The sequence below is a fragment of the Lates calcarifer genome, linkage group LG18, assembly GCF_001640805.2.
Source record: "Lates calcarifer isolate ASB-BC8 linkage group LG18, TLL_Latcal_v3, whole genome shotgun sequence".
NCBI lineage: Eukaryota > Metazoa > Chordata > Actinopteri > Centropomidae > Lates > Lates calcarifer.
This window is the reverse complement of record NC_066850.1, coordinates 1775059-1798008: the sequence shown is the minus strand read 5'-3', so window position 1 is coordinate 1798008 and position 22950 is coordinate 1775059. Positions and strand designations below refer to the sequence as shown.

Sequence of the window (22950 nt, the reverse complement as noted above, 5' to 3'; positions counted from 1 at the left end):
TAATGTTTAAAAGTCACAGAATGACCCACTGGTATCAGGTGACAGAAGGCTACATTTTGGTTTCATGGTTTGGTTTGGTTTCTGTTGACACTATCAACCTTATCTAACAATCATGAAGGGTAATACCAGGTCAGTTGCCCCCGGCCCTGAGTAAATACATATTTGTGAAAGATTTATATTTTATTTGTGAGTCATATCCAATTGTATTACACAAGAGCTTTGTGTGATCATCTTGTCCTGGTTACGAGCAAGACACACAGCGGGTCTGTAAACAGCAATGAATATTTATTAGCCTCCTGTAAAGCAGGAAGTTGACTTTGCCCACAAAGATAAAGGTGAAGGAGCGTCAGGTGTGAGTCAGCAGAAAGATCTGAGATTTAAAGCTAACATCATAAAGACAAAGGAGGTCTGAGGGTTTATGAGGTCCAATAGTTGTGTGTTTTTGTTGGGGTTATTGTCCGATACGTGGAAAGATTCACATCTCAGTCGAGGTAAGTTTATTATGTAGCAAATTTAATACATAAAGTCAATTCAAAGTGTTTTACACAAGGAATTAAAAACATTAAGAAATACAGAATACACACAGGGGTTACACAGTTACAGTAAAAACATGAATACCAGTCACTGTCTCCATTATGTCACAGTTCATTTTAACCTGTAAAACCTGTTGCTTTTCATTACAGTTTGGAGTTTTTGACGCAGTACAATGATTTTTCTCATGACAACACTGTGGTGAGAGCTGCTATGTCGACATATAAAGTATTTCTGCTCGACCAATCCATAAAAAATTTGATTACACAGTTACAGTACTTACTTAATTGTACATACTGTAATTGCGAAACAATCTGTAAAATCTTGCCTAACTTGCACAGGACCTCCTCTAACCTTTGTAAACTTGCTTTGCCACAACACACAAGCTACATCGCATTTTTTACTGATCACTTTCATTCTATTATACTATTTAGCTTATGTAAACTCAACCTACAACCACTATAATTTTAATAAAACAGGATAGAAAAGATGTACCTAAAGTGTTCAATTCAATACATTCATTTATTGTTTATCATAAAACAATACCCCAGCAAAAGCTAAATAAGTAGAAGTCATAGTTGTGTAGCAGATGTGCTAACACAACACGTAGAATTTGAATAAAAAGCAGAAAGTGTGCAGCTTATTGTCTGATGAGTTAGTATTCTGTATTCAGGGGGAAGTCTTTGTGTTTTGAGGCCCTGTAGAGAAGAGAGGAAGGTTAAAATGATTAACATGATAATGACAATGTAATCTGTTTCTCTCTTTCCCCCTATCGTCTACTCACCATGGTAGTGGGAATCCTCTCCAGTTTCTGTTCAAGCTCAGCAAGGTCTTCATGTCTTCTTCACTCATCTCAAAGTCAAACAACTGAAAGAGAAAGCACAGCTAATAGTCTCAGACAAACCACAGAAGCTGTTCTGCATAAATGGAACCCAACAAAAATAACCAACACACACAAATAACTAATGTTGCAATGGAAGCGCATGATCAGATCTGATTTATCCAGTGTGAATACACTACACGTACAGACTCAGCTTCTTAAGTTTTAAGGTTGATACCTGGAAGTTTTCCTCGATTCGTTGGGGTGTTGCTGACTTTGCAATGACGATCACGTTCCTCTGGACGTGGAACTTGATGAGAACCTGATAGAAAAACAGCTCATGAGTTCACAACATTAATTAAGCATTATTCAGACATCTTCCTGAACATCTTTGCCTGACCACCTTTTTGGTGCGTCACCAGATACAAGTTCAATACTGTACTGTTGAGTTTCCCGTGGTTAGAGTTTTGTAACAAACCTTTTCATCCACCATGTGACAGAGCTGACTTCTGTTAGGCTATATAACCTGAAGTATTACATTGTTTTAGACAAAGCTGTTATGTCCTGTCTGCACCGGTTGATAGAAATATCACCACAATACAGCAAGTCTTTGTTTGTACTGTACATCTAGTATAGCTTGAAATTACACATAGTGCTCATTTTACACATAATGTTTCCTTAAACTGAAACCAAACTTAGCTTTGCTTGGCTTTTTCCGTCTTACCTGTGCAGGAGTCTTGTTGTACTTTTTAGCAATGGCCTTGATCTTAGGTTCCTCCAGCAGAGAGGGTTCATCAGATGAAGCCCTTTTGTAAATAAGAACAGAAGAGAATGACTGACCGTTAATATTCTTGACCTGTAAAGCTGCTAACATGTTTCAGTGACAGTTCCTCTCACCAGGGTCTGTCAGGGGAGCCCAGGGGACTGTAGGCTGTCACTGAGATGCCCTTTGAGTGGCAATAGTTGATCAACTTCTCCTGGGTCAGGAACGGGTGGCACTCAATCTGGAGAAACACCCAAGTGCTTTAGCTTTTGTTTTCTTCTTTGTGCTATTTTACAGTACATTTTGATGCATGCTTGAAATCTCATTTTGCACCTGGTTGTTGGCGGGCTTGTACTTGAGGCCAGGCTTGTTGAGTAAGGCTTCAATCTGGTCTTTGTTGAAGTTGGAGATTCCGATAGCCTTGACCAACCCCGCGTCCACCAGCTCTTCCATGGCCTTTTTTGACACATTGCAAACTAGTATTAGTGATGTATCATTAGATCTGTTTAATGTTTAATTTAGCGCTATGTCCCTCAAATTACCTCCCAGGTGTCCAAGAAGTTGCTGCCATCAGGAATGACCTGGCCATGTTCATCTAAAGGAAAAAGCTCATTCCCTGGCTGCAGAACACGAAGTTAGATGGAAATGTTAATAAATGTCTAAATTCAGAAAGTCTGCAGCATGTAACTGTTTCCTCATTGCCCGAGGTCAAGTTTGCTTAAACAGATAAAATGGCCAGGACAGGACAGTAGTATCCAAACCTTGGTTCCCATGGGGAAGTGCATGAGGTAGAGGTCGACGTAGTCTAGTTTCAGGTCTCTGAGAGTCTTCTCACATGCTCCCCTCACCAGGGATGGAAGGTGGAAGGTGCACCAGAGCTGTGATCAATTACAGAATTATTGTTGTATTTATAACAAGCCCCTCTAGGTTCACTGATTTCAGCTGCCCCACCGACCTACTGTACCTTACTGACAATGAATAGATCTTCCCTCTTGACCACTCCTTGATCAATCATGGCACGAATTCCAGCCCCAACTTCTTCTTCATTCTGGTACACATAAGCACCATCGATGTGCCTGTAACCAGCACTTATCGCCACTTTCACAGCCTCGGTGACCTTTCCTGGGTCTGCCTGCAAAGGTAGGGTGACACCAAAAGAGGGAAATTGCAGATAGTGATGTCTTTTGTATGTTGCTCTGGCTTTATATCAGAAAGACATACCACTAACTAAATAATGATAAGAAATTCATATAGAGGGCATGTTGTCGATACAGCTAGTAAAACTACTACCATACTAATCTTGTCAGGCAGAGGTCAGTGAGTCCAGTAATATGTTAATATTTATCCTTCTGGAAAAGATCATGCTGATATCAGTCAGTGAAATTAAGCACTGCAATCACACCACATAAACACAGAAGTCTCTGTCCTTTTGAACCCAGTCTGCAGGTACAGTGGATTCAGGCAGCAAAGCAGTTAATTCATGATATATAGGGAGCACACACAGTAGAGGTAATATAGACCAATGAGCCACTGAAGAGGCAATAAGAAAAGACACATTTTCAGCCACATCTGGTGAGAGGCAGGGTGAACCAGTCTGCCACAGAACTGTGTAAAAGTAAAGAAAATGTTCATCCTCACCCTCCATGTTCCCAGACCCACAATGGGCATCTTTGCTCCATTGTTGAGTGTAACTGCAGGTATCATGTTGAAGCAGTTCTCAGTCTTTCAGGATCAGACGACAAGCAGCCGTTCGTGCAGGCGTGTAGTCTCTCTATGCTTCGCTCAGAAAAGGGGCAGCCTCTTGTTTAAAACTCACAGAGAGAGGAGGGCTCAGTGGGCAGAGAGAGAGAGAGAGAGCCTTTCTGGGTTTGATTAGTCATGTCTGCCATGTATTCAGACCATGGATCTCTCCTAGAGGCTCAACAGGGGGAGGAATGACTCAGCACAAAATGTGATGCGATTATTTGAAAGGTTTGTGCTACAAGCATGTAACATGTGCAAGGGTTTCTGTCAAACTGAAGAATACCTCCTGTTAAGCAGCTATAAGGTTTATTGTATAAAATACTCATGGGTCTGTGATAATGTCTGCTGTGTAAAAACATGTTGGCTGTGTACACAGATGCCGAATCGGGGGGTAAATATCTGGAGGGAGAGAAGCAGCGATGATGACTCAGCAGAAGCTGAGGGGTTGATTAAGAGAGTGAACACAGGTGCTTAACCTTCAAGGGCAAGTCAGGCATGACTGAAACATTGAAGACACTGAAGTGTTCGAGGCCGATCTGGTCATATTGTAGTGCTGGACTGAATGAGGCTCACATCTGTTTGTTATTAATATGGAGCAAAGGTGTTGCATTGCAGCTGAGCAGGCCCACAGCTGGCCACAGCTTCATCTTCAGACATTTAACTGTGTCAGTGTGGGCCGTCACTGCTACAAAGGGGACGATACAGCAAACACACATCACACACATGGTCCTCAGTTTGTTTCAGCGTGAGAAGTTTGGAGGTTTGGCAGCTGCCACAGTTTGTGTTTGATCGTGTTTGGGCTCTGATCTCATGAGCGATCAGATGGACCACTTTAAAGCAAAATGATTCTCCCTCTCAGTCATGTGTTGTTCCATCCAATCATTTTAATGGAGCCTAAAAATTAAATGTCAATAAGTGAGAGACTATAACTGAATAGATCAAGTTACACTCAACTCTGAACTTGCTTTATCAGTGTAGTAATTTTATTTATTGGAATACATGTGATTTGATGACGTATGCATGGTTTCATTTGCCCTTTATATAGTGATGTGGGCTCAAGCTGCATGTTAAATGTGGATAGGATCTGGATTCAGATTAAAACCATCCTCTTTCTTAAAATCTGAGTCCTGTGTGATTTGTGTGTGCCACGTGATTTTACTGCTACAAGTGTTTAATTCTGGTTTGCTGTTCTCTTTAGGCTTTAAACAACAGTGTATCTGCAGTCAACATCAGTTATCAGAGAGGTAAACCCACGTCAGATGCATCGCGTCTACAAGAGGAGAGGCCGATCACAAAGACACACAAAGGGTGCAGAGGCCTCGCTGGACCTCCATGAGTCCATCTGAGAATCCAGAGCCAGAGGACGTCACTGAGATGTTACACAGTCGACAAGGTAAATGAACTGTATTAATAAATGTAGCAACAAGCCTCGGATCGGTACATGTGTAAACTCTGAATCAGGCTCACACAGTAAGTTCTGAAGAGGTGGAGGAAGTATTCAGCTCACTTTTCTTTATTAGCTGTTTATTTTTTTCCTTATGTGTTCCAACAGCCAAACCTCAGGTCTCCATCAGAAATGTTCCTGAAGCTTCTTGTCAGCTGCTGCTGACAAATTATTGACTTCTGTTCTGTCCAATCAAAAAACAAGTAAAGTTGTCCCGCCTTCTCTGTAATCCTTTGCCCACAGCAGCGGCCCTCTGTAATGAAAGTACGCTCTCTGCTGGATGTTAACTTGAACAACAACTTTCTCAAATCACCTGTTACACTGTGTAGAGACACTGATGAAATAACAAGACATTTGACTGTTTTTAACTGAGGCTTGGCAGGAATCATTCAGTCCTACAAAAAGCTGTGAATGATCCAAACTGTCAGAAACTGATGAGACCTAGAAGCATTTCACTCTGTTAATTACACCATACAATATTCTAATTAACAGGTAAACATATATTTGAAATAATATCAACATTTCCTTAGAATTAAATTACATTTCTAATAAGACTGAATAACAGATGCACTACTTTACCTTCCAAAACAAAACAAACACGTTTGCTCTTGTAACTTTTTATTCATTCTTCAAACATTATGCAAACAATCAACATTAAGGGCAGTCTTAATGCGCAGACACACACACACACACACACACACAGGCACACGCACACATGCATACAAAGTGCGGACATCAGACAATGACATTAACATAGCATTGTCTATGAAAGATAGGCAACATGAAGAGCAAAGGTCCTAATTATTGCACATTATGATCAGTTCAGGAAAGTTAACTTTTCAGACCATTCAGCTTCACTGGCAGATGACCCCAGGTTACAAAACAGCTGAGAGAGCACACAAAACATTGCTCGTGGCAACGTTCTACCAGTATTTGTCATGGGACTGATGTTATTTTCCAACCCTGACTGAGTGAAGGTAGAGAGAAACTAAAACGAGGTAACAGTTGATAATGGCCAACTTGCACACATCTTGGGATGTGAAGCTTCATTTTCACAGCAAAAATTTAATGCAAGTGCTATAAATCCAAATTTGTATTACTTTAGCTAAATTTAAGCTAATGAATAAAACCCAAAATCTAGCAGTATGCAGTGCTAAGTTCAGCACAGTCTGGTTTTCTAGTAGCAAAATGTTCATGCTGTGGAAGGAGCAACAATAGTATGGCCTGATTACCAGCAGAATGAATGTTTGACAAATCTTACTGCGTCACTGCTCACAAAAGAAAAAATCATCTTTTTCATTTCAATAATCTTTTAACCTTAGGCCATACCTGAGTCTGTTGATTGTACCATCATGAGAATGAACACGAGTAAACACAGTGAACCTGGAAAGCTAAATAATGGGGAGGTATCTGAATGAACTTACTACTGTGCTATGAGCAGTAATGTGAGCGAGTTATTGCTTAGAAGCAGCCGTTTCAGGCCAACTTGGATATTTGTTCCTAGAGAAAATTACTTACAGAAAACTACAAAACCAACACAAAACCCTTCTGTATTCCACCACGTGATAAATTAGCAATCAATTCCAAAACCACAAGTTAAAGCCTAACTGTGTCCCAAGTGGCTGCCCTCTGCCGAGCGCCATTTTCTGCTCGTCTCAGGAGCAGTCAGTGAAGGTGGTCACCATGTTCCCCCGGCGCTGGGTCACTGTCCTGCAGTGCTGCTTCCCCGAGCTCTGGAATCTGCTCTCAGTCCTGGTGTTGTGTGTGTTAAAGGAGAACATCTTCTCAAGGTCCTCAAACACATCATCAAAGAGTCCTCCACCGAAGCCCCCGTGCTGAAACTGCCTCCTCTGCCTGTTCATAGCCTCTCGGTGGGCCTGGAAGTGGCTGTCAAAGTGTCTCTTTTGATGGGCTTGATTTTGGGACTGTGAGTGAAAGTGGTGTTGGTGTCGCTGCTGCTGACCAAAAGGGTCAGAGTCTTTGAAGATGTCATCAAAGTTGAAGTTGAACGACTGGTAGTGCTGGTTGAAGTTGTAGTTGCCACCTCCTCCTCCTCCTGTATGGCCCTCCCCTGGTGATGGGCCATGGCCAAACTGGTCGTACTCCCGCCTCCTCTTATCATCAGATAACGTCTCATATGCTGGAAGAGACAAAGACCTGTTGTGTTGGTTCCTACGACACTGCTGCTTAAACCTGGTATTTTTACTTCAGTTTAAAGTGACGTACAATGTTTATTATCCATTTACTGCCAACTGTAAGTGATTCCATTTTCAATTCCATCTCTCATCCATAAACTTAAATGGTTGATGTTTTCTCTTAATAAGGTAAAACTATGCCTATAAATAGTTTGGCCTGTGTCACCTGAGAACAGAAACAGAACAAGTTATTACAGGTATCGCTCTCAGGAATCTCTTTCCTCCTTCAGAGACCTGCTGTGTTGAAAAAATGTGACACAAACATTGAATGTTACCTAACCTGAACAAATGAACTGCCACAGCCATTTCACTATGACGCATTTGCCCTATATATCCCATAATGTATGTGACATAATGGTTCACTTACCCTCTGCTATTTCTCTGAACTTGGCCTCGGCGTCTGGGCCCTTGTTTCGGTCAGGGTGGTACTTCAGGGCCAGCTTGTGGAAGGCCTTCTTGATCTGGCGCTCGGTGGCATCTCTGGGCACCCCCAGTATGTCGTAGTAGTCTCTCTTGGCCAGGATGAACTCTGAGATCAGCAGAACATGCACTGCTAGCAGCAACACTGACTGCGCTGAGGCCATTCCGCCGTGTTTTTTGGCACCTCTCTGCGGCTGTGAACACAGAGCGCAGTTTGACAGCTCACACACCCACTGAGGCGCAGAGAGACTTTCAAAGCGGCTGTAAAATTCAAAATTCGGGTGCTGACTTTTCAAACAAGAGCCAGAGTGTGTGATACATAACCTTATAGACTATGATCACTTCGCTAGCTAGTGTCAACAGAGAGACTCAAGAAAATGACAACTCACTGTTTTGGCAGAATAAGGGAGAGAGTTAAATAAGCTCTGCCTTATTTAATGATACTCTATTGGTCCTTCTTGGTTGCAGATAAACCACCCACGACAAAAATAACGTCAAGGAGTCCTTAGAAAACCGGGCTTACCTGGAGACGGGGTGACAAACAGCCCGGAGACACTTCTCTCAGCCGCCGACAGCTCCAGCTGATGCGAAACGAAAGCTAGCGATTGTTGACTAGCTGCATTCCTGAGCCGTAACACCACGACTCGCAACGCCATTGGTCTATTTCTTAACACAGTGACTCAGATCGCTCTGATTGGTGGAAACAGTGCGCACGTGGAGACTCGGGGATAGCCCCCAAAAGACTACAACGTAAGCAAGAGAAGTACCCGCGTTGATTTCCGCCTTTGCTTATCGACTGAGATGTGAGACTTAAAGAGGTTTTCACCCCGGTAAGTGATATTGTTTAGTTTATATGAACACTATTCGTATTATTTTTCACATAAAATACTTGTTGAATGCTTAAAGGAGACGTGTATGCAATCTTATTTCATTTAATTGCTTTCACATATTTATGCAACCGTTTGACGTCTTGACAGTTACGCTAACTATCTTGGAGATAAACGTAACATCCGCTACGAGAGCCACAACCCGGAAGTAACAGTTTTACAAGCCGTGTTGTGTTTTCAAAACATTTTAGCTACAAACGTGTCTCAGTGAGGCGTTTTCATGTAGTTTCGCCGCAGACATGCCGCGGTACTGCGCTGTGAAAGCTTGCAGAAACCGGGGGGGAAGTGCATCTAGACAAGACAACAAGAGAATTAGCTTCTACCCGTATGTTCTGTGCTCTCTGTTTTGTCTGAGTTGAGAAATATTGGTTTAGTTTGCCTGCAAGTGTTTCTTTTCTGTTCGTCTAAGCATCTTCAGTCAAAGATAATATTGGTTAAAGAGGCAGCGACAAGTTAGCATTAAGTAGTACTAAATAATGTTTTTCATGGTTTCCTACCTCTGTAATGGTACAGACTGTTGAATTTGAAGTAATATTAACATTATGCAACATTCAAGTGACACTGATACTTCCCTATTGAAACCTTTTTGTTGTGTCAGTGTCAAAACAGCTCTTTACATTTCTCTGTATCTCTCTCTTTCTACATAAGGTTTCCCTTGCAAGACAGGCCCAGGCTTCAGAAATGGGTGGACAACATGAAGCGGGAGGAGTGGACCCCGAGTCGCCACCAGTGCCTGTGCAGCGAGCACTTCACAGAGGACTGCTTTGATATTCGATGGGGCATCCGCTACTTGAAAAACACTGCTATCCCAACCATTTTTCCCTCCTCTGAAGATGTATGCATCTGTGCTGTGTTTTTCCTGTCTCTGCACACATCACAGATTTAACTCAGATATTTTCTGCCAGAAGAAGAGCACAAGTAGAGTGGCCAAAAGTAGATGAGAATACTTTCACTTGCAGAAAAAACTAAATAAGTTTTGGATTCACAGCAACAAGCCTGTTCTCAATTTTCTTTGCTCTGAACTTCTGACTTCTTGTAACCACAGTTCCATTACATAGCTTGTTACAGTGTTGTGCCTGTACTTGCTGACTTTTCACATTTAATGAACTCTGCTTTCTTTTTTTTTATCTCAGGATGGTGAGAAAAAAGTGGCCGCCATTAAAAGGAGCCCCAAGGCCAAACCCAGGACTTTAGACACTGATATCGAGCCCACAGGATTTGACTGTTCTCTCAGTAAGAGGCCACTCATTCTGAGCAGAACATGTAAAAAGCTCCAGTCAAGTACAACAAACAGCATTTCTGCTGAACACACAAAGATGATAGTTGGACTGTCTGTGGTGTCAGACTGTGACATCTCCTGTCAGGCAAACCTGTCAGAGACACAGAAAGCTGCTGGCCAGGTACCAGGTGACAGTGGAATGCCCACAGCGTCCTGCCTCGCACTGTCCCCGTGCAACGAGCCCCATTCTGAAGAGCCGGCTGACTCCACCGTGACTGTGCTGTGCTGTGAGACGCTGGGCCGTTTCTCAGATGGGGAGCCAAGTGTGGATGCAACTGCTGCCCTCCAGGCAGCACTGGGCCAGGCTTTTAGCTTTGTTCCCGTGGAAGTGGTTAAGGACGACGAACCCACAGGCTGCTCTTTGGAGGAGAGGGGACCCAGCGAAGGAGAGCACATTTCAATTTACGAGCACTCGTACTGCAGAGCGGACACGGACACAGATCAGCTCTGGAGTAAGATCTTGAGCTTGCACGCGAAGATCTTGGACCTGGACCGCAGGGAAGAGAGCACTGTGGCTAAAATCCATGCTCTTGAGACTGAGATTGCTCTCCTGAAGAGGGATGGGGCTGTTTTTAAAGAGAAGCAGAAAGTTTTAGAAGATTATATATCGTCAATGTTGCTCTGATTTTAGGCTCATGTTGTGGATGTATTTTAACTGTTAAAACTGAGGCACTTTGCAGACATGATACACACGCTCCTATAGATACCATACATAAAACACAGAGATACTAAATGTGTCTCATTTTACACAACGTGATCGGTACTCTGTCTCTGCCCTCCTATTCCAAATGTGTATCTTCTCATGTCCACACGGTGGCACTGTTGGACCATTTTTATTGGCAGTGTTTCAAATTCTCACTGTCGCACTGATGCAGTGCATTACCAATACACATCCAAGGTTTCTGTTCTATGACACGATCAATACCATATCCTCAATTATTTATGGCTCTTGCTATTTTTGTCTGTGTTTGACAGTTGACTTTGTTACTTGGTTAACTGTATATAATTTCAAGGTGTCTTACTGGCGTTTCATTGGTGTCACTATTCATAATTTCATTCGTATTTTCTGTCAAGTGACATTTGAATAGCATTTGAAATGCTTTTCTGATTCATAATGACAGGCGAGTGTACAGAAAAGTGACAGGCCACTGCAACATGCCAGGTTTTTCTTGGTCACATGCTGCTTGTTCTTCAATCTGTGCTTTTACTTTTCAGTTATAAAACTGACCTTCTTACCACCCTGCTGCTAAAGTGCTGTATGTTTGCTTAATCAAGGCTTAATGGTGACTTTACCATGGATCATGTCTTTGTAATTACTTGTTGCACAACTGGTAAAATGAATTCCTCTCTAACTTTGCTATTTATTTGACTGGAACAGTGAATGCTTGCTTTATTAAAAAACATCAAAGCAATTCTTTTTGCCATGTCCAAACAACAGCATACACACATGTGATAGCACAGACTATACAGTCCTGGAATCACCAGCAATCACGCTCAAATAATGTGGGGCTCCTTTTATTTCAGGGCTGTGCTTGATTTCCAGTTCGACCCTGCCATTCTGTGCAATCATATACAATTCAAAATATTCAGCTTTATAGAAAACAAGAGCTGAATTTACTTTGAAGTAACGTGTACCTTAAATGTGTGTCGTAGAGCATGTGCGCCTCCGGGGCACTGTGTTTCTGACCACTATGTGCCTGGTGATTATTTTAAACTGCACAGTGACATGATCATGAACCAGCAACAGGACTGATCTCTCACTTTTCCACCCTTGGGCCCTGAATTAATCATCATAGTATTTTGGCCGAGTGAGATACCAAATCCTATTTGAAGCTGCTCTCCAGAATGAAATGTGCCATAGGCTGTTTCTGAGCTGTAGCAGGCCTGGTCACAGAATCTGTGAAACAGTGCAGAGCGGGTCGTGACCATTTTTAGAACACTCTGAAAATAGGAACAAAATACACATAATCAACAGGACAAACTGATGTTCACGATCAAACCAGTGTGTCTGTGGTTGTGACAAAAGAGGGAAGGCACCTGCCGTGATTTTAATTGAGCACAGCATAACATAAGTGCAAGTACTTAATTGGACTAAAAGGGCGGTATAGATCCATGATGTTGGCATGGTTGGACGTTTTTGCTTGTGAGGGTAAACACAGTGATCTTTAATTTGATGTACTTTAGCTGTGTGTGAGAGAGAAAGCGAGAGGGGAGGCAGGAGGAGAGGCTAAACTGGGTTTTGAATTAATTACAAAGTGATTGATTGCACATATGAAAGAATTTGCAGAGTGCAATTTCAAATGACTCCAGGGTGTTTTATTACATGGGAAAAAAAGGTTACAAGATGACACATTTCCCTGGCGAAGAAAGAAACACGGCTGTTCTGAGCCCCTGAGGAATAAGAGGACGGATCCTGGAAAATTAGTAATGAAATGATTGTGTTGCGATCCTGTTGCTCTGCATCTCAGAGGGGAAACAACATTATCATAGTGCATTAGGAGACTAATGCACCGAGCTCTCCAGGGACCAAATCCTAGGTCCTGATCTCAAAGTGAAGAGGAATAATAACACTGGTCTTTGTTCTGATGTACAGTATTGACAGAAATACAAAACAGGGGAAATGGAAAGGAACAATTACAGATCAATAACAAAGGACTAAAGAGGATTAAGATGTTTGTATGAAACAGCTAAAGTAATATCAGCACATAACAGTTAGGACAATAAGGATAAAATAAGCAGGAGCATAGGATTAGACTTAGACTAAACTTTAGTGATGCCTGTGGGATGACTCCCTCTTTAAAAAGCATTCTAAAAAACGACAGTTACAGCTAAACCTTATTGTGTTTATCTGTTAAGGCAGAAGAAGTTCCAACAGGTGCTTTACATCTACGCTACAGAATCAATTTCAGGTTTCCAAAGGCGACGTCGGCTGTAAAGTGTCATTTATTGATCAGATTAAACACCAGGAACAATGAGCATTTACAAAGAGCAAAGTAGTAAAAGCAGGAAAACAAGAAAACAAACAGCTCATGCAGTTTACAACATCCAGAAAAGAAACCTTTACAGTGCATTAAAAAGTCTAATGTGGATGATGTGTAGCCTGCTCTGTTTCTCTGTACAGTGTGTGTAGAATAAAAATTGACTGATTGTTTTTTAGCTATTTTGAAATTGCTTCTCTCTCGTCACCCTCTGGCACTGAATCAAAGACAGTATTGTATTATGTGCAAATGTTGTTGCTGGTATATTTGAATATGCATTAAGCAGTGTATGTGTCAGCTTATTTCATAGCTGCAAACTATTCTGCTAAAATATATAAAATAAGTGTTTTTCTTTTATGTATGATGGATGTTCTTCAGAACACTGGAGCAGGTGACAGTTAATTAGCAAAATACAACTCTCATACAACAATAGTGACACCAATCTAGATACAATTTGTATCATAAAATAGATAGAACAAATATCAGTCCTCTTTAGTAGTTTTTTACAAATGTAACCTTAGTCCTCATAAAACAGCCTTAATAGACAGAATCAATAGGATCCATGATGGATTTTTGTTTTTTTGGATGTTTGATATCTTCCGTCACATGACCCATCTGGAGGTCATCAGGCCCTGGCTTGTATGATCTCTTGATATAAAATATTTGGAACAGTGTTGGTTCATGCCGCTCCACCATTTAGCTGTAGTAGAGATAAATCCAGGGGTTGGTGCAGCTGTTGAGACTGGCCAGCAGCATGATGATGGCAAACACTGGACCTGAGAGGGAGAGAGAGAGACCAGACTTTACACAAACACTTCAGTGTATGAATCATCATTGATATATAATATCTGGGCCTGCACCAGGTGGCATTAAATATGACGTTAAGGGAATATGTGGTTCTTTAAGGATGAGGACCTCCTGGGCAGTTTTTCTCCAAACAGACCAACCTTGTGTAGGCGCGCTGCTTGGGCTCCACACAGACCACAACTGTACAACAAAGAATGGGCTCCAACACACTGTGTATGCCATTATAATAACAAACGTCATTTTCACAGTCTTGAGCATCGCGTTGGACACCGCCTTCGTGCCTGCGCGCCCGGCCTGCAGCGCCTTTCTCTTCATGTTGAAGTAGATTGTTGTGCATATTCTAATTTGGCAATAGAGTATAATAACGGCAGGCAGGGCAAACACCGACACAGTGATCCAACTGATGTAGATCCTGCTCCCCCACGGTTCTATAAACGTCGCCCAGCAGTCGTACCGGTTCTCCTCCACCTCCTGGAGCGAGAAGATGAAGAGCTGAGGGGAGCTGAAAGCGAGAGAGAGAAGCCACGCTGCGCCTATGGAGAGGTATCTCCTAAATGAGCCCTTCAAGAAGGAGACCATCGGTTTGCAAACCGCATGGTACCGGTCTACGGTCATAGCCACGATCATGTACGCGGAGGCAAACATCCCAACCACCTGCAAGTATTTTACAGACCGGCACAGGAAGTCTGTGCCTCGGAACCTGTGCGTAATTTCAATGGAAAACTGCGGTAGCACTTGGAAAAAAGCCACCACCAGATCTGCCAAGCACAGGTGCGAGAGGAACAGCTGGGTCCTTGTGTTTCTTTTTCGCTTCTTCCACAGTGTCCCTAAGAAGAAAAGGTTGCCACAGGTCGCCAACACAAAAACCAAACCCAAAATTCCTGCTCGGACGAGCGCAAGACGTCCATACACCTCTCCATCCTCATCTGTGGCCAGTTCAGGGCTGCTGCTGCTGCTGGTGGTATCCATCTGAGCGCGAGATCCTGGTGCTTCCTATATGTCTCGCAACTTTAAGGTTTGACCAACATCTCCGCACATTATCAAGGTGTTGGAATATCTCCACATGGGCGCAGAAACATCTTTGGAGCGCCACATTGCAAAGTGACTGAGGGGAGGAAGAAATCATCCACTTAAAGGGGGGAGGAGGAGGAGGAGGAGGGAGGAGTGGTGACTGTTTATGAGATATACACAAATATAGAAATATATAAAATGACTGGAATTTACGCAAATGAGGAAAAACGCACTCAATTCACATAAGTTTATTCTAAGTGTTTTTCAGATCCAGTGACTGTTTGAGTGCAGTATATACTGTATACCAGCAGTGTACAGAGGCTCTGGTCTATTATCTGATTTATTCCTAATTCATTTTTACAAATATCAGTAATTAGTGCAAATGTATCTGTTCATAGCAACTGATGATCTCATGATGTTTTTGCATTTTATTTGTTTCACAGATATTAGGACTGGAAGGAGCTGAGTAAGAAACAACAACATTACACCTTAGAACACCTCAATGATATTATTAGTTCGATGGGGTTTGATGGTAATTGCACCTGGAGTTGCCATAAAAGCTCTGACATTTAGACTACAAAGGCAGACACAGAAGTGTAAGAGTGGAAAGAATAGCTGTAAAATCCTGTCTTATTGTAATGGAAGAGTCATGCACTCATTCAGAAAGGGTTCTTTTAGAAATAGCCTGAAAATCATGATGTGGGGTGTTAATGGTCTTAAAATTGGTAGGCAGCAGTGAGCAAACCCAGCTGGACCAGTGAGATGAGTTGATTTGAATATAGGGATTTAAATAAATCAACAGAGTCTTCAAGGGGGAATCCAACAATTTAGTAATGTTGGGAGACTCTCAAGAATCACAGAAGACATTATACAACTGTGACAGGCTGACTGGTGCTTCTCATCATGAGTAAACTGAACCTCATGTAAAATTGGTGCAGTACTCCTTTAAAAAAAGACAAAAACAGAAACCTTTACGTTTACCTTGGCAGATAAAAACACCTACTAAGCAGTCAGCAAACCTCACAACTGCAACACAGGCAAACCACAGACTGCCAAGGAATACAAATAACCTTTATATTTCCAGCTGAAAATATGACTATTAACTTAAGCACCGTTCCACACACTATACACAAATTATTACTTGCTGTCAATGATAGTGGGGACGTAGTATGCAGCACAATCACTACAATGGAGCAGCGACAATAAAAGGACAATAATGTCACCACCAGTTTACGCCATGAGAAATGAAAGATAATAAATACTTTCTTGGTCATAGCAGAATGTTCATTTCACATGTAAGAGGATGTGTGGGCATGAAGCTTAATAGGAATTCAAATTTCACCTGAAAGAGAGCACTGCTGTGTTGGGGTATGTCAAAACACTGACAGCAGTATACACTATATATTAATAGTGTGAAACTCTGGCATCATTATTTCTTTTCCTTTGAAAAGCTGATCTTAATGAAACGTTCCTTCTTTCCACCTCGCTCTAACCTCTACCCTACTGTACACGTAAGTGATGAGTGTTTCACTCCTCTCCATGTGAACATGATCTTTTTGAAAAGACACCCCCACATGTCTTGACCTTTACCCGGGTAGAAATCTGCCAGGATCTATTAGGTGGTAGACATATTATTATCATCACCAACTAATACATCAGTCTTCTGCCATTGTCACATACTGTAACAAACCAACCCTGTAGGTCTCCAAGCATTGAAATACAATGAAAATCAGGCCCACGCAAGCTAGGTGATGTTGTAACACAACTGTTGCTGACTTTGATTTAGTGTTCTGTTCAATATGCAGTCGCTCATCACTACTGTGTTGCTCCACAGACTTTAAAGCAGAGCTTTGCCTCAGATCTCCAAAGCCCAAAGATGTTATTAGGCAGACGCATTCTGCTGTTTTCTGTTCAAGACAAATGGTCACAGCAACAATTTAATATGTTTAATAGTGCATTAAAACGTCTGGAATCCATTATACCATACAATCAATGCTGTGGTTTCTTAACGTCTGTATTTCAACAGTCAGTTTTTGCAGTAAAAATATTTGTTCTTTTCAGTGTAAAGGTGTTTTGTCGACATCTAGTGGCAGAAGTAACGCATTACTTCTGCCTTACAGCATTTTTTTTCCCAGTGGCCACTCGCGGTACTGATAACGCAAGTTACATAAACAGAGTAAAAATATATATGTGTATGAGACCCTTAAACCCACAATCATGTTACATACATGTTACAGGAGCATACTCATTAGCTTGGCTCTGACAAATTACATGTGGCTCATGTCCAGATGTGCTTGCTAGGCGGACAGAATGGACGACCAATCAGTGTTTTTCTGCAAATGTTAGCTGACGTATGTCGTCACGACGTGTCTCGTCATTGGTTACAGCCTTCTGGGAGGAGCTTAGAGAGGCGGAGAAACGAACCAGAAAACAGATTTAAACCAAGCTTTAAGCATTGCATCTGTTTGCCGCTGCCGTGAGTATACCTCGTTACCGGAGAAGTCTGGATGCTCAAACAAACTCTGGAGCTGCGTTTTTTGTTGAACACAAGTGAGACTGGACGCTGAACACAACTGCGGCGCGAAAGTAAGGCAATCAGTTAGCGGCTAGCGTTAGCATTAACGTTATCGGAGAGCGTTAGCATTAGCATTACTGTGTAATGATATTTAAATTCCATTTTCAGTCATATATATAGCGCTTAGATAAGAGTGCGTTTTTGTTTCTGTAAAGGGGACTAAAGCGTCCCTGACGTGAGTGGTGGAGGGTGGTAACTGTTCAGTCTGTTTGTTTACAACTCCATTTGCATGTCTTTACAATTACTCTGCAGACACAGTACTGCTTCTTTGTAGTTTTGTGCTCCAGCTTGGTCATTTTAAGTCAGTTTATGGAGGATTATCATGTCGATGTGATCATTTTGTATCTATTTGTGGTGGTTTTGCATCGTCTTGAGTCTCTAGCTGTTTTACATCTACTTATGATCAGCTTCTCTGTGGTTGTTTTGCATGGTATATTGTCTTTGTGTCTGTTGAAGGCCATTTAACGTTTATTTGTGGTCAGTTTGTGTTTCAGTGTGACAGTTAAGCATCTCATTGTCATCTTTTTGCGACTTAGTGTTGCCTCTTTGGTGTTTTGTGTGTCTTTGTAGCTTTGTGGTAGTAATCTGTCCATGGCTGTCCATTGATCCCCTGTTGTGTATGTTATTGTGAAATTTGTTTGTGGTGACATGAGACTTTATTGAGCTCAGTTTGTGTTAAATACTGGCTTGAAAACTAGATTTTAACTCTGAGCTCCTCCACAAGTATGAGCTGAGATAACTGTGAAATATAATTTTTAAAATAGTTAAATTCACTGAAATTCAGCATTGACGAATTTTTGTAATCAATGTCGTCGATTATGTCGACTAATTGTTTTAGTCCTAATTTATTCACCTCAAAACTCAAAGTGTGGTTGACAGGGTCCTAGTGTTTAGATTTCAGTGTTGTGTTCTTCTACACTGTTCAAGTTTTAGAGATGAACTATTCTTTATTAATGAGGTTCTTTGTTTTTCAGGTGTTGTACTTGTTGTTTTCCAGGTTTACTGGTTCAGCTGCTGCAGCCTGGACAGAAACACCAGCTCCCACCTGACAAACCAAACAGGTATGTGTCCTAAAGATTTACCCAGTCTGTGTGAAAAAATGTGTTGATGAGCTGAATTATTAATGTTAGTGTTATTGTTTAAATCCTTGGTATTTAATGAGTTTAGCATTGAATATAATAGTAACTGATGAATCATGTCGATAAATTGTCAAAAATAGAACTAGTTATAATCCAAATACATTTTCTGCCTGTGGACTGAAGTGTAATTAAAAGTACCACAAGTTAAAATCCTGCTTTCAAAAATTTATGAGGTGAGAATTTTTGTTATGCAGCAATATACTTTTTCCCAAATTTTTCCCAAATATTTATTGTTATTGATTCTTAAAGATGTGATGCCTTTTCTTGTCATATGTGACAGTAAACAGCCCATTCTCTGAGACACTCCTCTAACGTTCTGTATGACATTTCCTCAAATGTTCTGGTTCAGCTGTAATGTTGAATGTTTATCAGTGTTTTCATGGTTAAACTGTTGATGAGGAATGGGTGGTAGTGCACTGATCATTTTCCTTTGTATGTTTCTCTTTTTATTTCCGCCAGGTGTCACCACTTCGTCCATGATTGCAGAGTCTTCACACAATGAGGAAGTTCTTTGAGACCAGGACAGAGGCCTCCAGGTAATTCACAAACAGCTTTACATCACAGAGCACTGACATTAAACTGTTTATGTTCAGTAATTGAGCGTAAGTCTGAATAGTTTGATTTGTCACAAAAAAGACCTCACTCATTATTAAAGTTTATTTACATAGTTCACAAATGTACAGTTCAAAGAAAATCTCCCTTGCTCGTGAGTGAGCGGATGTTGACAGCGGTGTTGTCATGTTTGGTAGAGGCATTCGCCGACTTGGCGAGGTGAACCAGAAGGAGGCGAACCAGAAGGAGGTGAACCAGAAGGATTTTATTGTTTTGGAGTTGTCATGATGAAAATTCCTGCGGGACCCACAATGGATGTATCTCTGACGAGGGAGGACAGCAATGTCCGGGTGATGGTGCAGCACTGGCGGTGGAGGTTCAAGCAGGTGACGGCAGAGGCTGTATACCGAAAAAGCCCAGCCACAGGATGATGGCAGAACCACAGGAAGATCCAGATGAATGCAGACCAGGTATAAAACTTGCTGATCCACATAACGCCTGCAGCTGTGGGGTGGAACAGTAAGAGCCAGGTGGACGGCTAGGTGCAGTGTTCCAACAGGTAGGCTAAAGTTGTCCCGCTCACACACAAAACGATCGTGTGATTGTTACTTATGCAAAGAAAAGTGGGTTCTTTGACTCAAACAGGATGCAATTACACCGTCCATACAGGCAATAAAACCATAAAACAGGCAGTTAAAAGTTAAAAAGTAGATTACCGGTGAGCAGGGGCAGCAAGTCAAGGGAGTGTTATATCACTGACGATACTATGACATTTTTTGACAGTTTTCAACACCTTGCTATACTATGACATTTTTAAACATTTTTTGACACCTTGCTATACTATGACATTTTTTTTTCACATTTTTTGACACCTGACTATACCATGACATTTTTTTTTACATATTTTCATGTCTTACTATACTGTGACATTTTTTGATAGTTTTCAATGCCTCACTATACTGACATTTTTTCACATTTTTTGATGCCTTACTATACTACGACATTTTTCGACATTTTGTGACGCCTTACTATATGACGACATTTTTTGATGATTTTTGACGCCTCACTATACTATGATATTTTTTGGCCATTTTTGGCCATTTTTGACACCTTACTATACTATGACATTTTTTGATGATTTTTGACACCTTAGTATACTATGACATTTTTTGGTGGTTTTGTTGGTGGTTTTCGATGCCTTACTATATTTTGGTAGTTTTTGGTGGTTTTTGACGCTTTACTATACTATGTCATTTTTTGATGTTTTTTGTCACCTTACTGTACTATGTCATTTTTTGATGATTTTTGTCACCTTACTGTACTATGTCATTTTTTGGTAGTTTTTGATGCCTTATCATACTATGTCATTTTTTGATGAATTTTGTCACCTTACTACTTACTACTTAGTTTTTCATGCCTTACTATACTGTCATTTTTTGATGATTTTTGACACCTTACTGTACTATGACATTTTTTGATGCTTTACTATGACATTTTTCAACATGTTTTGACGCCATACTACTATGACATTTTTCAAACATATTGTTATATATATTGTTTATATCTTGTCTTGCTCTTATCATGCCTTTTTCTGTTTTTGATGCTGCAACACTGAATTTCATCACAGTGGGACTGATAAAGTATTATATTACTCAAATAAATACTTCTGAATGCAGAACATTTTGTCTCTTTCATTGTATGGAAGTGAATATTTTAGCCAGCCCCTTGTAGCCAGAGGTTAGGGTTAGGGTTACGACCATTAGCCACATGTAGCCAGAGGTTAGGGTTAGGGTTACGACCATTAGCCCCTTGTAACCAGAGGTTAGGGTTAGGGTTATGACTATTAGTCACATGTAGCCAGAGGTTAGGGTTAGGGTTACGACTATTAGCCCCTTGTAGCCAGAGGTTAGGGTTAGGGTTATGACTATTAGTCACATGTAGCCAGAGGTTAGGGTTAGGGTTACAACCATTAGCCACATGTACCCAGAGATTAGGGTTAGGGTTACGACTATTAGCCCCTTGTAGCCAGAGGTTAGGGTTAGGATTAGGGTTAGGGTTACAACCATTAGCGCCTTGTAGCCAGAGGTTAGGGTTAAGGTTATGACTATTAGCCCCTTGTAGCCAGAGGTTAGGGTTAGGGTTATGACTATTAGTCACATGTAGCCAGAGGTTAGGGTTAGGGTTAGGGTTACGACCATTAGCCCCTTGTAGCCAGAGGTTAGGGTTAGGGTTAGGGTTACAACCATTAGCGCCTTGTAGCCAGAGGTTAGGGTTAAGGTTATGACTATTAGCCACATGTAGCCAGAGGTTAGGGTTAGGGTTATGACTATTAGTCACATGTAGCCAGAGATTAGGGTTAGGGTTAGGGTTACGACCATTAGCCCCTTGTAGCAAGAAGTTAGGGTTAGGGTTACAACCATTAGCCCCTTGTAGCCAGAGGTTAGGGTTAGGGTTAGGGTTACGACCATTAGCCCCTTGTAGCAAGAAGTTAGGGTTAGGGTTACAACCATTAGCCCCTTGTAGCCAGAGGTTAGGGTTAGGGTTATGACTATTAGTCACATGTAGCCAGAGGTTAGGGTTAGGGTTACAACCATTAGCGCCTTGTAGCCAGAGGTTAGGGTTAAGGTTATGACTATTAGTCACATGTAGCCAGAGATTAGGGTTAGGGTTAGGGTTACGACCATTAGCCCCTTGTAGCAAGAAGTTAGGGTTAGGGTTACAACCATTAGCCCCTTGTAGCCAGAGGTTAGGGTTAGGGTTAGGGTTACGACCATTAGCCCCTTGTAGCAAGAAGTTAGGGTTAGGGTTACAACCATTAGCCCCTTGTAGCCAGAGGTTAGGGTTAGGGTTATGACTATTAGTCACATGTAGCCAGAGGTTAGGGTTAGGGTTACAACCATTAGCCCCTTGTAGCCAGAGGTTAGGGTTAGGGTTATGACTATTAGTCACATGTAGCCAGAGGTTAGGGTTAGGGTTACAACCATTAGCCCCTTGTAGCCAGAGGTTAGGGTTAGGGTTAGGGTTACAACCATTAGCGCCTTGTAGCCAGAGGTTAGGGTTAAGGTTATGACTATTAGCCACATGTAGCCAGAGGTTAGGGTTTTTAGCCTCAATTATACATTTTCATAGCAAGTTGCAAGTAGAGAATGGTTGGCATTTCTGATATAAATGGAAAAACAGAGAAAACTCAAAATTTGTGCTTGAAAACTTTATTGATTCTGTTCCAGACAATAATTAACAAAGCACAGCAAAAACAATGACAGATGTGTGACCCGTTGAAGACACTGTTTTATTCTCTCACCCCACATGCTACACATTGTGATGAGCACATAAGAGGTTACATTTATTAAGGACATGTAACTACTTATGTTTTCTTCTTCAGGTGATGCAGTCTTCTCCTCCCCCTGCAGAGACAGAACATATTAACTACAGAAACAGTCCTGAAACATTATTACAAACATAATTAACACCTTGACATTTTTCAGCATTTTTTGATGCCTTACTATACTATGACATTTTTTCACATTTTTTCATGTCTTACTATACTATGACATTTTTTCATGTCTTACTATACTATGACTCCACATTTTTCATGTCTTACTATACTATGACATTTTTTCACATTTTTTCATGTCTTACTATACTATGACATTTTTTTCAAGTTTTTTCATGTCTTACTATACTATGACATTTTTTCACATTTTTCGACACCTTACTATACTATGACATTTTTTCACATTTTTTTATTCTTACTATGACATTTTTTCACATTTTTTCACGTCTTACTATACTATGACATTTTTTCA

The 22950-nt window shown here is 41.2% G+C and overlaps 4 protein-coding genes and 2 long non-coding RNA genes across 8 annotated transcripts; 3 read left to right on the top strand and 3 right to left on the bottom strand.

Moving 5' to 3' along the window:
* Window positions 1-239: 239 nt before the first annotated feature.
* LOC108887378 (THAP domain-containing protein 5) lies at window positions 240-11434 on the top strand. Of its 3 annotated transcripts, XM_051077536.1 has the most exons (4): window positions 240-491; window positions 5056-5250; window positions 9452-9638; window positions 9937-11434. In XM_051077536.1, exons 3-4 carry the CDS (start codon window positions 9498-9500, stop codon window positions 10705-10707), a joined length of 912 nt encoding a protein of 303 aa, XP_050933493.1. In that variant the 5' UTR covers window positions 240-491; window positions 5056-5250; window positions 9452-9497; the 3' UTR covers window positions 10708-11434. The 3 variants fall into 3 exon arrangements, with proteins under 3 accessions (XP_050933493.1, XP_018538287.1, XP_018538286.1); XM_018682771.2 differs by lacking the exons at window positions 240-491; window positions 5056-5250 and adding an exon at window positions 8605-8746; XM_018682770.2 differs by lacking the exons at window positions 240-491; window positions 5056-5250 and adding an exon at window positions 8763-9128.
* LOC108887380 (aldo-keto reductase family 1 member B1) lies at window positions 493-3928 on the bottom strand. The gene is made up of 10 exons (XM_018682775.2): window positions 3753-3928; window positions 3079-3246; window positions 2876-2992; window positions 2657-2734; window positions 2448-2570; window positions 2249-2355; window positions 2076-2157; window positions 1590-1673; window positions 1316-1398; window positions 493-1229 (listed from the first exon to the last, which is right to left on the bottom strand). The coding sequence occupies exons 1-10, from the start codon at window positions 3816-3818 to the stop codon at window positions 1187-1189; spliced, it is 951 nt and encodes a 316-aa protein (XP_018538291.1). The 5' UTR covers window positions 3819-3928; the 3' UTR covers window positions 493-1186.
* LOC108887382 (dnaJ homolog subfamily B member 9) lies at window positions 5903-8555 on the bottom strand. The gene is made up of 3 exons (XM_018682777.2): window positions 8440-8555; window positions 7864-8110; window positions 5903-7441 (listed from the first exon to the last, which is right to left on the bottom strand). The coding sequence occupies exons 2-3, from the start codon at window positions 8078-8080 to the stop codon at window positions 6957-6959; spliced, it is 702 nt and encodes a 233-aa protein (XP_018538293.1). The 5' UTR covers window positions 8081-8110; window positions 8440-8555; the 3' UTR covers window positions 5903-6956.
* Window positions 11435-13184: 1750 nt separating the features above from the next.
* On the bottom strand, window positions 13185-14852 carry avpr2l (arginine vasopressin receptor 2, like). Its single transcript, XM_018682776.2, has 2 exons — window positions 14008-14852; window positions 13185-13836 (listed from the first exon to the last, which is right to left on the bottom strand). The coding sequence occupies exons 1-2, from the start codon at window positions 14834-14836 to the stop codon at window positions 13757-13759; spliced, it is 909 nt and encodes a 302-aa protein (XP_018538292.1). The 5' UTR covers window positions 14837-14852; the 3' UTR covers window positions 13185-13756.
* A 2359-nt stretch (window positions 14853-17211) lies between these two features.
* LOC127143519 (uncharacterized) lies at window positions 17212-20822 on the top strand. The gene is made up of 4 exons (XR_007814996.1): window positions 17212-17464; window positions 18451-18514; window positions 19052-19128; window positions 19342-20822. It is a non-coding gene; the product is annotated as an uncharacterized LOC127143519 (long non-coding RNA).
* Window positions 20823-21141: 319 nt separating this feature from the next.
* Window positions 21142-21802, top strand: LOC127143559 (uncharacterized). The gene is made up of 3 exons (XR_007815104.1): window positions 21142-21175; window positions 21272-21421; window positions 21770-21802. It is a non-coding gene; the product is annotated as an uncharacterized LOC127143559 (long non-coding RNA).
* The last annotated feature ends 1148 nt before the right edge of the window (window positions 21803-22950 follow it).